This window comes from Thunnus thynnus, chromosome 3 (assembly GCF_963924715.1).
Source record: "Thunnus thynnus chromosome 3, fThuThy2.1, whole genome shotgun sequence".
NCBI classification, from domain to species: domain Eukaryota; kingdom Metazoa; phylum Chordata; class Actinopteri; order Scombriformes; family Scombridae; genus Thunnus; species Thunnus thynnus.
Genome location: NC_089519.1, coordinates 37,051,266 through 37,066,109, shown reverse-complemented (window position 1 = coordinate 37,066,109; position 14,844 = coordinate 37,051,266). Strand labels below are relative to the sequence as shown.

Sequence of the window (14,844 nt, the reverse complement as noted above, 5' to 3'; positions counted from 1 at the left end):
AATCTTTATTTCTTGTATCTCTGTTTATTTGTTGTTGTGGTCTTTTCCCTCATTCAGTAGTCTCCAGGTATGTTTGTGTCCAGTCATGTTCCTGCAGCAGCTGTTGTTTCCTCTCATTCATTCATGTCAAAGTGTTAAACAGACTGAAACAGGCACTGAGCCCTGTGGCATTACGGGTAGACCAGCAGTGAGTCCAGTCCGTCAGCAGGGGTAGCTGTTGTTCCAGCGTCCACAAAACACACACACACACACACACACACACACACACACACACACACACACACACAGTCTGCATCCTGTCAGACTGTGATAACTTGATATTTGGAGGCCTGATTGTGTCGGAGCATTTAAACAGACAGTCACAGCAGCTCGTGTGGCAGCATGAATGAACACACAACAACAGCCAATTACATAAAGAATATGATTATTTACACATGAAGAAGTAATCACATTAATTTACTAATTACTCAATAGCAAACATAATTAGTTACTTTACAGCTGCTTGTTCCATCTTCTGCATTTAAAGGATGTGTCTGATGATTTTCTGCATCTCATGTTTGGATCCAAACCAGGTAGAACATAAAGAAAAATATAGAAATCGTATCTGCATGAAATAAAATAAAATGATCCTTTATTTGGTGTCGACTGTCTTTCACCTCATTTTGTGAAGTAAACTGGAAACTGTTTGTAGAAGTTAAAAAATGTGTTTTTGAAATAACTGTTTTAACATCAACGTTGACCAGACGACATTTGTTGAACTCAGTTCAAGATAAAGAGAAAAAGAAGTTAATAGTCACATGAAAACTGGCTGCACAGTTCAGTGTTTGTATTTTAGTCTCTTGTGACAAAAGTAAATCTAAAATCAGGGTTTATTTGATTTTTGATCACGTTGTGAAAAACCTCAAACTTTCAACACACATAATTAAGCTGAGCAACATCTTTTCACATGTCTTACTCCTCCCACCTGTCAGGTACAGTCTCACCTTTGCTCCATGATATTTCACAATAATCCTGTAAATCAGAAGGAGGAAACAAATCCCAATCGCAGCTGCAGTAAGAGGAGGAGCAACACTGGAAAGAGAAGAGAGCTGCAACGTCACTCTGCAGAACTGAAACTGAAAGGTTGTCAGAGCGACAGCAGAGCTGCAGTCGAGTCTCTCCACTTCTGTCCAAATAAAAATTAAACCGAGTTCATCAAGTCTTTCTCAACAACACAGCAGAGTCTCTGCCAAACACTGGTGAGTACAACTGATCATATTTAATGTTTCAACAACCAGCTTTAACACAGCAGACAGGAAGTTCCACTCTTTTCATTTCATACTGACACTTGTGAAATTAGTGACAATATAACTAAAGATGTTTTTACACAGATTCAGTGAAACAACTTTAATTGTTTTTTAAACAGTCTCTCTGTGTCAGTTCTCAGGACTTTTGTAACTTGTAACTGAATCTCTGTGGTTTGGAGTTCAGCTTCACTCCAACCTTCCTGGTCTTATTACTATTTACTGATCACTTCCTACAGACACACTGCATTCTATTTCCTGTAGCTGTTTCACATTAAAAGCTTTCTACCAACAAGCAGCAGCTTTTATTGTGAAGCAGCTGAAGGTAATAAAAGGTGTTTGTCACCAAGTTAGCAGAGCTTTGTTAGCAGTGCTATTCTTCAATAACAGTTGGTCTACACAACAAGATATGGACATATTCTGTGTTATGTTGTCAGTGGTTCATTTTAAAGATTGTATGGAAGAATAGTACAAGCAGAAACAGCCACAATGAGCTGTTAGATAAAGAGCTGCAGATGACAGTCTCTTACTGTGTTTGTGTAAACCAGCTCACATAAAACACGTCATCAAAGTAAACAACAACTTTAAACTCACCATGCAGCCTTGTGGATAACTGTTTGAGCTGCCAGCACGACTTCAATGATCACGGTTGCTCACGACTCCGTTCACGTGTTCCCATCCCGATCAATAACAGGAAAATATAATTCAATATTACTTTACCTAATATCACGTTATACTTAATACAACAGTAATTATCCATATTTCTTTTTGAACAAATCATTGAAATTTAATTTTAATTCAGTTGTGTCTTTTGTTTTTCACACTCAGTGTGTAGATATGTCTGCTGCCAGCTGTCTGCGATCTAAAGATCAGTTTCTGTGCTCCATCTGTCTGGATGTGTTCACTGATCCAGTCACCACATCATGTGGACACAACTTCTGCAAAAACTGCATCACTGAACACTGGAACAGTAATGACCAGTACCTGTGTCCCATCTGTAAAGAGGTTTTCAACACAAGACCTAAGTTGAAGGTGAATACTTTATTCTCTGAGATGGTTTCTCGGTTCAGACAGGAAGCTCAACAGGAAGCCAGCAGCAGCAGCTCAGAGCAACAAGCTGCCAAACCAGGAGAAGTTCCCTGTGACGTCTGTACTGGAACCAAACTGAAGGCCCTGAAGTCCTGTCTGGTGTGTCTGACCTCCTACTGTGAGACTCATCTGGAGCCTCATCTGACAGCTTCACGTCTGAAAAGACATCAGCTGATGGACCCTGTGGAGAACCTGGAAGACAGGATGTGTATGAAGCACGATAATCCTCTTGAGCTGTTCTGTAAGACCGACCAGACATGTGTCTGCATGCTCTGCTCTGTTTTAGACCACAAGACACATGATGTTGTTCCTCTGAAAGAAGAATATGAAGGAAAGAAGGCAGAGCTGGGGAAGACAGAGGCTGAAATTCAGCAGATGATCCAGAAGAGACGACTGAAGATTCAAGAGATCAAACACTCTGTTGACCTCAGTAAGGAAGATGCAGACAGAGAGAAAGCAGAAGGTGTTCAGGTCTTCACCGCTCTGAAGGAGTCTGTTGAGAGAAGCCTGAATGAGCTCATTGAGACGATTGAAGAGAAGCAAAGAACGACAGAGAAACAGGCTGAAGACTTCATCAAAGAGCTGGAACAGGAAATCTCTGAGCTGATGAAGAGAAGCTCTGAGGTGGAGAAGCTCTCACGCTCTGAAGACCACCTCCACCTCCTCCAAAACTTCCCATCCCTAAAAGCTGCTGCACCCACCAAAGACTGGACAGAGGTCAGCGTCCGTCCACCAACATATGAGGGGACTGTGGTGAGAGCTGTGACTCAGCTGGAGGAGACGCTCAGTAAACAGATGAAGAAGCTGCTCGGTGAGGTCGAGCTGAAGAGGGTCCAGCAGTATGCAGTGGATGTGACTCTTGATCCTGATACAGCACATCCTAATCTCATTCTGTCTGATGATGGAAAACAAGTAAACTGTGGTGATGTGGAGAAGAATCTCCCAGACAACCCAAAGAGATTTTCTCTTTGTGCTAATGTTTTAGGAAAGCAGAGTTTCTCTTCAGGCAGATTTTACTTTGAGGTTCAGGTTAAAGGGAAGACTGAATGGGATTTAGGAGTGGCCAGAGAGTCCATCAACAGGAAGGGAGAAATCACACTGAGACCTCAGAATGGTTACTGGACTATAGTGATGAGAAATGGAAATGAGTACAAAGCTGGTAATAACACTCCAGTCTGTCTCTCTCTGAAGTCTCAGCTTCAGAAGGTGGGGGTGTTTGTGGATTATGAGGAGGGTCTGGTCTCCTTTTATGACGTAGATGCTGCAGCTCTTATCTACTCCTTTACTGGCTGCTCCTTCACTGAGAAACTCTACCCATACTTCTGTCCTGGTCCTAATGATGGTGGTAAAAACTCCGCCCCTCTGATCATCTGTCCTGTCAATCAAACTGAGTAGAGTAATCACCTGTTTTATGTCATAAATGTGTCTTTGTTATTGAAGAGAGTAAATAAACAAACACATTCTTGTTTATTATGAGAAAAAACACAAACTAGGATTTCTATCTAAAATTAAATCTCTATTTAAACATCTGATCAAATCCACAGAACTTTAGTTTCATTTCTAGTCAAAAACACAAAGTTTCCAAAAAATCAAAACTTTCAGTTTGAAGTGAAACCACAGAAAACAAAGTGTGAATATTTCACAGTGTCATAAAGCTTCATTGTAGAGTTCAGCTGAGACCATGACTCCACAGAATATGTGGAAACTCAGAAACTCAGTAGTCTAACTCAGACTGCTGAAGCTGAATAGAAGCTTCACATCAACTTTTTAATGACTGTGTGGACACACTGTGGATTTTGGCCTCCATCACTTCCATTGAAAACACATTTGAAGGATCTTTTAATATCCAGTATGAACAGGAGGAATGATTACAGCGAGGAAAACCTCTTTCACTGTTCATATGGACACCTGACTGCTGGTTTAAGACACACTTGAAAAACTGTGAACCTGTCCTTTAATGTCTGTATGTTCTTGAAAAAGGTTAATTAAATACATACTGATACTGTACGTGTATTTCTGTGAAACTGTTGTCCATCTACTCAGTAAATTAAACACGTAAACAATGGTGAGATATGTGTTGATATTCTTTGTGTAAGAGTATTATGACTTTATTAATGAATGACCTTGTTATTGGGGGGACCACATCTTTTTTGGTTAGGATTTGTTAGTGCCAGGAGAGAGCACTAACCTTTGTTCACTTTAATTTAATCAATGACGTTGAAGTCTCACAATCGTAAGTTCTTGTCCCTAACAGTGATCTCTGTTTACTGCAGCTCAAAGAAACAACCAAACACTTTTAGGATAAATGAAGACATTTATTAATAGCTAAAGGTCTTGAGGATACATGATAAAGCATAAGATAATATACAGAAAATAACATATAAAAATAAAATAAAATAAAATAAATAAATAAGGTATATGAATAATAAAAATAACAAAGAAAATTATTCAGCAAGAGTGGCTTGAGGTGCGTGACTCGAGGCTTAACGTGTTGCATCGGGGAATGCTAAGGGGAAAACTAACTCAACTTCTCCAAATAAATTCTTTTAATTTTAACGTTATTCCACATCAACCCTTGATCACAAAACCATGTTACGCCTCACTGCTGAGGTGTGTCGTCGTGGTAGAGGCGTCATCTTGGCAGGTCCAGCGTTGTTTGACGCAGCGGTGTTGCAGTGAAAGAGCCTGGATTAGCTGTGGGCTGTGGCTCCTCTTCTTCTTCTTCTTCTTCTTCTTCTTCTTCTTCTTCTTCTTCTTCTTCTTCTTCTTCTTCTTCCGGAGATTAAGTTGAGGATTCAGGCTTTGGTTGGTTGTGGAGACTTGAGTTGAGTACCGAACAAAGTTTAGTCTGACTACGCTCAAATGTTCATCAGCGTCTACTTCAAAATAAAATACTGTACATGTTTACTTCAAAATTAAATCACTATACGCGGAAATACGAGACCTAATGTCAAATTAACTTGTTGCAATAAAAGATTAAATACGGATATATTTGGTTGAAAAACAAATAAAAGAGACATCTTGAGAATTTTCTTGAGTTCTTGGAGGCCAGCTCAAAGAGGAATCTCTTATAGGCTGTTTTTATAAGTTAGGATAAAACGGGAGGAGTTTGGGTGAGTTCTAAAGGGGTTTGCACCGAATTATTGATGAATATTCAATTTCTTTGTTCTAGGGGCTTTAGGTGTGGCTGGTGTTTTGCAGCCTGCGTCTCCTGAAGTAAAGGAATTTTGTAGAAGTCAAATTCTGAGTTTTTACATGCAAAAATCACACTACAGAGTCACTGTGGCCTAATATGTCACATTAGCTGTACATACATTCTTTTCATAATGTCCGAGCATTTTGTGATATTTTCTGATTGATAACGGTTAAACAGTTTACATATGTTTCATAATAAGTCAGTTCTTCTTAAAACAAACATTAACCTTCATATTAACACTTCATGATGTCTAAGCATACAACCTTCACTGATTCAACTTTCTCAAACTATTTACACATCTCAAACCATCTACTGAAATAAAGTTTAATACTATAGTGAAAGGAACTCAAGTTAGGCAACACTTCTGTGATTAGATTACTTTCAGAAACATATTTAAATATAAGTTGAACATAACTCTTACTTCATAATATGAAAGCATCCAATGTGACTATTGTTTAACAATAAAAGAAAACTTTAAACTCAAATTCTTCAAACATTATATCTTTACATTCAATTACTTCAAAAACTTAATTCTTTCAACACAACTGCCTCTCTAATTTAACTATTAAAATATGATTGTTTTGAAAGTTAAAAGTATGAAAGTTAAACACTTGGGTGATTTTTACACATACATGGTTATCAAACATTCATTAACTCATTAATTAGATTCAAAACTTGAAGGGTTACTTTGGGTTTATTCTAGGTTGCCTTACTAGTCTTATATAAATTCTAAAATAATATAGGCTTTATTAAAGTCACACAAAGCAATAACAACTGTTCTATTCCATCAATCATAATCATAATCTGAGTCATCATCAGGGTCAAATCTGTAGTCAAATTTTCTTCAATGCTAACAACTGATACACTTAAGTACATATGTGGTTGCCTTTTCATTTTCACAAATCCTACTGTGGTCAGTTCACGCAGTTGTCAGCTGGTTAGGGTACGTGGTCATGCCATTTTCATGCTTTCCAATCATTAATCTTAAATCTTCCAAAGAATTCATCTGCTCTGAGATTATAGACTTGGCTGGATTCACCATGTCTGATTTTGTATAATTTAGGTCAAAAAGAGTGATTTGTTTCCTTGTATCAAAATCAGAAAATTGTATAGGTGGATTCATTTCAGAGAACCCACTAATAGGTGTGTGATTTTCAATTTCTTTCTGAGTTACTGTGTAAAATATATATATGATTCTATTATCTCTAAAGTCACATAAATAATATAATAATAAAAGAATTCCCTACAAGACTGGTCCAGGTATCATCGGATAATTCGTAATTCATTTATAATTCAAAAACCAAAAAACAGTAAATCTCTTATTTGTTTCAAAACAAAAAACAAAAAAACGTTTTTGGTGTCAGAATCAAATAACGAAAAACCAATCAAACCCGGCCCGTTGTTGGTTTTTGCTGATTTGTTATCGTTGTTCCTTTTTGGATTGAATATCCAGCAGGTCTGCGGACATTCAGCCAATTCGTTTTTGCGTTTGAAACCAAAAACTGAAGTCATATGGTTTTTTCCTTTTTTCATTTTAAACCAAAAACGAAAAACAAAATCACGTGATCTATTCCTTCTTAGTTTCCCAATGAAAATCCAGAAAAGCAAATTCAAAAGACCGCGCAAGTTTGGTTTAGAAATCAAGTATTTTTGTCAGTTTTGTACGATAGCGGAAGCGGCTACATTAGCCTACCCATGATCCTCAGCGACCGTTGCTAACACGTGAAATAACCAGTTCAGTTATAATAGCTAATAAGTTCATGCTAGCTGGCTAATGGCTAATGCTAGTGCTAACGGCTAAAGTCTGTTAAAACAAAGATTGAAAATCATAACTGTGATTATTATTTTCATCCCTATCTCACAGTAAATACAAACAAACCTTGACTTGGCCTGAAATGATCTTCTAGACTTCTGATGAGTTTCTAGCACTGTTAAGCAGCTATCATTACAGCTAACGTTGTTTGTTTATTTTTGGGCAGCAGGGGACAGTTGGTTTGATTTGACCTCACACGGGGCACCATAAATGTAGGAGTATTAATACTTTATAAATGGGTCTGGTCTCCTTAGTTGAGTTAACACAATTAAAGAACAAGCGGTTGTATACCTACATTTGCAACTTTGAAATAAACCACTGGACCAGTTTTTTTTTTATGTATAATTAATGTTTCTGATATATTTATTGATTTTCTCATTTCTATCTGTAATTGTGCATTTCGTATAGACAGGGCTGTAGCTACGATTTTAGAAATACTGAGTCCAAATTCTCAATATTTTAAAGAAAAGTTGTACAATTGTGAGAAAAAAGTTCTAAAAGTTCAAGAATAAAGAAATATTTACAAAAAAAAAGTTTTAATATTTTGAGAAATAATCATAATAGTATAGGTTGCTTCAAGAGTAAAATGTTGTGTCTTATGCTTGGATCCGGTTGATTAGGTTTGCTTGAAATTTGGGGGAAGTGACCTTTAAATAAATCTTTATTTCTTGTATCTCTGTTTATTTGTTGTTGTGGTCTTTTTCCTCATTCAGTAGTTTCCAGGTATGTTTGTGTCCAGTCATGTTCCTGCAGCAGCTGTTGTTTCCTCTCATTCATTCATATCAAAGTGTTAAACAGACTGAAACAGGCACTGAGCCCTGTGGCATTACGGGTAGACCAGCAGTGAGTCCAGTCCGTCAGCAGGGGTAGCTGTTGTTCCAGCGTCCACAAAACACACACACACACACACACACACACACACACACACACACACAGTCTGCATCCTGTCAGACTGTGATAACTTGATATTTGGAGGCCTGATGGTGTCGGAGCATTTAAACAGACAGTCACAGCAGCTCGTGTGGCAGCATGAATGAACACACAACAACAGCCAATCACATAAAGAATATGATTATTTACACATGAAGAAGTAATCACATTAATTTACTAATTACTCAATAACAAACATAATTAGTTACTTTACAGCTGCTTGTTCCATCTTCTGCATTTAAAGGATGTGTCTGATGATTTTCTGTATCTCATGTTTGGATCCAAACCAACAATGAACTGATCTACTAACAATAAGAATTTATACACTCTGAGTTATTAGCTGATATTTTACCTGAAAACCTTTATTGTGTTTACAGACTGTTTACATCTCTTCAATTAAAAATCACCAAAATATGTTATTTATCAAAAGGTGCCAAAACTTTTGCATATAGCTGTATATACCTATACACTACAGGATCCTTTCTGATTAAATATTTGCACATTCACTTATACAGTTTCAGGTATTGTAATATATATTGTATGTAGATTATTTTAATAAATAATTTAACTAATTTAATTTCTTATTTCAGTCTCATTTATTTTATTAAAATAGGACTTCATCTATTTTCTTGCTGTAACTTGAATTTTCCCCCCGATGAACAATAAAGTTTTATCTAATAAAAGGTTTCTGTTACTGCAATAAAAGTTTCTTAAACAGGGAAGATCATTACAGTCATCAAGATTTACTAAAACAGGTTGAGGATTCAAACCATCCAACTCCTGCTAACAAACACTTTTTAATTCTTTAAATGTTCCAAACCTCAGATTGACAGCAGAGCTGCTGACATGACGTTAGCTCTGTGGCTAACAGGGTTCACACTACAACTCCCAAACTCCCAAAGGACAGTGCTGGCAGTGTGAAGCATCACTCAGTACAGAGATGATAGATTCTACATTTATCCCTGTCAGGACTGTGGTGGTTCACCACAAAACAACTAATTGGCTTTACAGCAAAGGAACAAATAAGGTAGAACATGAAGCAAAATATAGAAATCGTATCTGCATGAGATAAAATAAAATGATCCTTTGGTTGTTGTCAACGGTGTTTCACCTCATTTTATGAAGTAAACTGGAAACTCAGTTCAAGATAATGAAAAAAATAAGTTAATAGTTTCATGAAAACTTCAGGAAAAACAACTGGCTGCCTGTAATTAATCTTGTAAATCAAAAGGAGGAACTAAGCTCACAAACAGAGCTGCAGTAAGAGGAGGAGCAACACTGGAAAGACAATAGAGCTACAACGTCACTCTGCAGAAATGAAACTATAAGTTTGTCAGAGTGACAGCAGAGCTGCAGTCGAGTCTCTCCACTTCTGTCCAAATAAAAATTAAACTGAGTTCATCAAGTCTTTCTCAACAACACAGCAGAGTCTCTGCCAAACACTGGTGAGTACAACTGATCATATTTAATGTTTCAACAACCAGCTTTAACACAGCAGACAGGAAGTTCCACTCTTTTCATTTCATACTGACACTTGTGAAATTAGTGACAATATAACTAAAGATGTTTTTACACAGATTCAGTGAAACAACTTTAATTGTTTTTTAAACAGTCTCTCTGTGTCAGTTCTCAGGACTTTTGTAACTTGTAACTGAATCTCTGTGGTTTGGAGTTCAGCTTCACTCCAACCTTCCTGGTCTTATTACTATTTACTGATCACTTCCTACAGACACACTGCATTCTATTTCCTGTAGCTGTTTCACATTAAAAGCTTTCTACCAACAAGCAGCAGCTTTTATTGTGAAGCAGCTGCAGGTAATAAAAGGTGTTTGTCACCAAGTTAGCAGAGCTTTGTTAGCAGTGCTATTCTTCAATAACAGTTGGTCTACACAACAAGATATGGACATATTCTGTGTTATGTTGTCAGTGGTTCATTTTAAAGATTGTATGGAAGAATAGTACAAGCAGAAACAGCCACAATGAGCTGTTAGATAAAGAGCTGCAGATGACAGTCTCTTACTGTGTTTGTGTAAACCAGCTCACATAAAACACGTCATCAAAGTAAAGAACAATTTTAAACTCACCATGCAGCCTTGTGGATAACTGTTTGAGCTGCCAGCACGACTTCAATGATCACGGTTGCTCACGACTCCGTTCACATGTTCCCAACCCGATCAATAACAGAAATATAATTCAATATTACTTTACTTAACACATGTTATACTTAATACAACAGTAATGATCCTTAATTAGTTTTTAAAAAATAATTGAAATTTAATTTTAATTCAATTGTGTTTTTCACACTCAGTGTGTAGATATGTCTGCTGCTAGCTGTCTGCGATCTGAAGATCAGTTTCTGTGCTCCATCTGTCTGGATGTGTTCACTGATCCAGTCACCACACCATGTGGACACAACTTCTGCAAAAACTGCATCACTGAACACTGGAACAGTAATGTCCAGTACCTGTGTCCCATGTGTAAAAAGGTTTTCAACACAAGACCTAAGTTGAAGGTGAATACTTTCATCTCTGAGATGGTTTCTCAGTTCAGACAGGAAGCTCAACAGAAAGCCAGCAGCAGCAGCTCAGAGCAACAAGCTGCCAAACCAGGAGAAGTTCCCTGTGACGTCTGTACTGGAACCAAACTGAAGGCCCTGAAGTCCTGTCTGGTGTGTCTGACCTCCTACTGTGAGACTCACCTGGAGCCTCATCTGACAGCTTCACCCCTGAAAAGACATCAGCTGATGGACCCTGTGGAGAACCTGGAAGACAGGATGTGTATGAAGCACGATAAACCTCTGGAGCTGTTCTGTAAGACCGACCAGACATGTGTCTGCATGCTCTGCTCTGTTTTAGACCACAAGACACATGATGTTGTTCCTCTGAAAGAAGAATATGAAGGAAAGAAGGCAGAGCTGGGGAAGACAGAGGCTGAAATTCAGCAGATGATCCAGAAGAGACAACTGAAGATTCAAGAGATCAAACACTCAGTCGACCTCAGTAAGAAAGATGCAGACAGAGAGAAAGCAGAAGGTGTTCAGGTCTTCATCACTCTGATGGAGTCTGTTGAGAGAAGCCTGAATGAGCTCATTGAGACGATTGAAGAGAAGCAAAGAACGACAGAGAAACAGGCTGAAGACTTCATCAAAGAGCTGGAACAGGAAATCTCTGAGCTGAAGAAGAGAAGCTCTGAGGTGAAGCAGCTCTCACGCTCTGAAGACCACCTCCACCTCCTCCAAAACTTCCCATCCCTGAAAGCTGCTCCACCCACCAAAGACTGGACAGAGGTCAGCGTCCGTCCACCATCATATGAGGGGACTGTGGTGAGAGCTGTGACTCAGCTGGAGGAGACGCTCAGTAAAGAGGTGAAGAAGCTGTTTGAGGCTGAGCTGAAGAGGGTCCAGCAGTATGCAGTGGATGTGACTCTTGATCCTGATACAGCACATCCTAAACTCATCCTGTCTGATGATGGAAAACAAGTAAATCATGGTGATGTGAAGAAGAATCTCCCAGACAACCCAGAGAGATTTTCTCTTTGTCCTGGTGTGTTAGGAAAGCAGAGTTTCTCTTCAGGCAGATTTTACTTTGAGGTTCAGGTTAAAGGGAAGACTGAATGGGATTTAGGAGTGGCCAGAGAGTCCATCAACAGGAAGGGACAAATCACACTGCAGCCTCAGGATGGTTACTGGACTATAGTGATGAGAAATGGAAATGAGTACACAGCTTGTAATGACCCTTCAGTCCGTCTCTCTCTGAAGTCTCGGCCTCAGAAGGTGGGGGTGTTTGTGGATTATGAGGAGGGTCTGGTCTCCTTTTATGATGTAGATGCTGCAGCTCTTATCTACTCCTTTACTGGCTGCTCCTTCACTGAGAAACTCTACCCATTCTTCAGTCCCTTTCTTAATAAAAGTGGTAAAAACTCCGCCCCTCTGATCATCTGTCCTGTCAATCAAACTGAGTAGAGTAATCACCTGTTTTATGTCATAAATGTGTCTTTGTTTTTGAAGAGAGTAAATAAACAAACACATTCTTGTTTATTATGAGAAAAACACAAACTACGATTTCTATCTAAAATTAAATCTCTATTTAAACATCTGATCAAATCCACAGAACTTTAGTTTCATTTCTAGTCAAAAACACAAAGTTTCCAAAAAAACAAAACTTTCAGTTTGAAGTGAAACCACAGAAAACAAAGTGTGAATATTTCACAGTGTCATAAAGCTTCATTGTAGAGTTCAGCTGAGACCATGACTCCACGGAATATGTGTCAATATTTTACAGGCTGTAATAAGTGCTGAAACGCTTAATGAACAACAGAAATGAATTGATTGATTGATAATCATTTAAATTATTTGTCAAACAAACATTCTCAGGCTCCATCTTTTTAAATGTGAGGTTATGACTAACTCAGATTGCTGAAGCCTCATATAAGCTTCACATCAACTTTTAAATGACTGTGTGGACACACTGTGGATTTTGGCCTCCATCACTTCCATTGAAAACACATTTGATGGATCTTTTAATATCCAGTATGAACAGGAGGAATGATTACAGCGAGGAAAACCTCTTTCACTGTTCATATGGACACCTGACTGCTGGTTTAATACACACTTTAAAAATTGTGAACCCGTCCTTCAATGCCTGTATGTTGTTGAAGGTTAATTAAATACATACTGATACTGTACATGTGTTTCTGTGAAACTGTTGTCCATCTACTCAGTTAATTAAACACATAAACAATGGTGAGATATGTGTTGATATTCTTTGCAACTTTGAAATAAACCATGGGACCAGTTTTTTAAATGTGTAGTTAATTTCCTAATATATTTTTTGATTTTCTCATTTCTTTCTGTAATTGTGTATTTCTTATAGTGTTATGCTTGGATCAGGTTGATTAGGTTTGCTTGAAATTTGGGGGAAGTGACCCTTAAATAAATCTTTATTTCTTGTATCTCTGTATATTTGTTGTTGTGGTCTTTTTCCTCATTCAGTAGTTTCCAGGTATGTTTGTGTCCAGTCATGTTCCTGCAGCAGCTGTTGTTTCCTCTCATTCATTCATGTCAAAGTGTTAAACATGTTGCTGTCTGACTGACACTGAGCCGCACACACACAAACAGACTGAAACAGGCACTGAGCCCTGTGGCATTATGGGTAGAGCAGCCTGAGGACACCAGCAGTGAGTCCGGTCCGTCAGCAGGGGTAGCTGTTGTTCCAGCACAGCGTCCACAACACACACACACACACACACACATACACACACACACACACACACACACACACACACACACACACACACACAGTCTGCATCCTGTCAGACTGTGATAACTTGATATTTGGAGGCCTGATGGTGTCGGAGCATTTAAACAGACAGTCACAGCAGCTCGTGTGGCAGCATGAATGAACACACAACAACAGCCAATTACATAAAGAATATGATTATTTACACATGAAGAAGTAATCACATTAATTTACTAATTACTCAATAGCAAACATAATTAGTTACTTTACAGCTGCTTGTTCCATCTTCTGCATTTAAAGGATGTGTCTGATGATTTTCTGTATCTCATGTTTGGATCAAAACCAACAATGAACTGATCTACTAACAAGTATTGTGTGTGTATCAAAGCCTGATATATCTTATTCCACCGTTGTTGTCCAGAAACTATTAAAAACACGTCAGTGAGCCACTTCACTGCACTGAGTGACATGTTCCTTCATTATGAAGAGTTTGGTCACGTTAGTTTGTTTAGAAACGGCTCCAAAGACGAATAACAGCATCACGTTTTCAGTCTCCGGAGAGTAGTTCTGTGTAAGGCAGACACCACTGAGCATGTGCAGGAACACAGTCCATTTTACAGCTTCACTAGCTTGTTGTGCTACATATCACAATATCTTGACTTTGTACTGAAGTGCTTTGGCGTAAAAAATGGCGACTACAGTGATGAGAGCCGCATCCTCTTGCCATCCTCCAACCAATCACTACAGTAAGAGGATCAGTGGAGGATTGTTTGCAGATTTTATGATATTATTTCATCTTATACTTTACTTTGACAGTGAACGTCTTATGTTGCTGACATCTATCTGCATATCTGAGTGTTTTGAGGCTATACAAACACGTTTTGAACGTATCTCTGTCTGTTCTGATGTGTGTGTGTGTGAAGTGTGTTTGCTTTGGCAGCGTCCTGCTCTCCACAGATGGCAGCTCTCTGTGTGAAGCCTCTACTGAGGATCGTTCGCATTGGCCAGAGCTGCTGAGACAAAGAGGACCAGGGATGTATGATCCCACAAAATGGAGCATGTCATTGAGAATACGAATACCAGCAAGCGATAAGTCAACTCCAAAAAGTTGTTTGTGCCTTTTTTCAGGTCCGCAGATTCTGATCCGACGCTCACACGCTAAAACATGAACTCCTGGTTTACCTTTAGAGGTTTTGATCGGGTTGTTTGTCTGCAGTTTTTGTCATGAGGCTCCTTTTTGGGAAAATAGTTGTCAATGTGACCAACAACTGGATTGTTTCATAAATTGAAGCAGTG

At 38.5% G+C, this 14,844-nt stretch overlaps 2 protein-coding genes across 2 annotated transcripts; both read left to right on the top strand.

The window, feature by feature from the left end:
- The first annotated feature begins 1,613 nt into the window (after positions 1 to 1,613).
- On the top strand, positions 1,614 to 4,456 carry LOC137180365 (E3 ubiquitin-protein ligase TRIM21-like). The gene has a single exon (XM_067585692.1). The coding sequence runs from the start codon at positions 2,121 to 2,123 to the stop codon at positions 3,765 to 3,767; it is 1,647 nt and encodes a 548-aa protein (XP_067441793.1). The 5' UTR covers positions 1,614 to 2,120; the 3' UTR covers positions 3,768 to 4,456.
- A 6,172-nt stretch (positions 4,457 to 10,628) lies between these two features.
- LOC137180364 (E3 ubiquitin-protein ligase TRIM39-like) lies at positions 10,629 to 13,224 on the top strand. Its single transcript, XM_067585691.1, has one exon. The coding sequence runs from the start codon at positions 10,629 to 10,631 to the stop codon at positions 12,270 to 12,272; it is 1,644 nt and encodes a 547-aa protein (XP_067441792.1). The 3' UTR covers positions 12,273 to 13,224.
- The last annotated feature ends 1,620 nt before the right edge of the window (positions 13,225 to 14,844 follow it).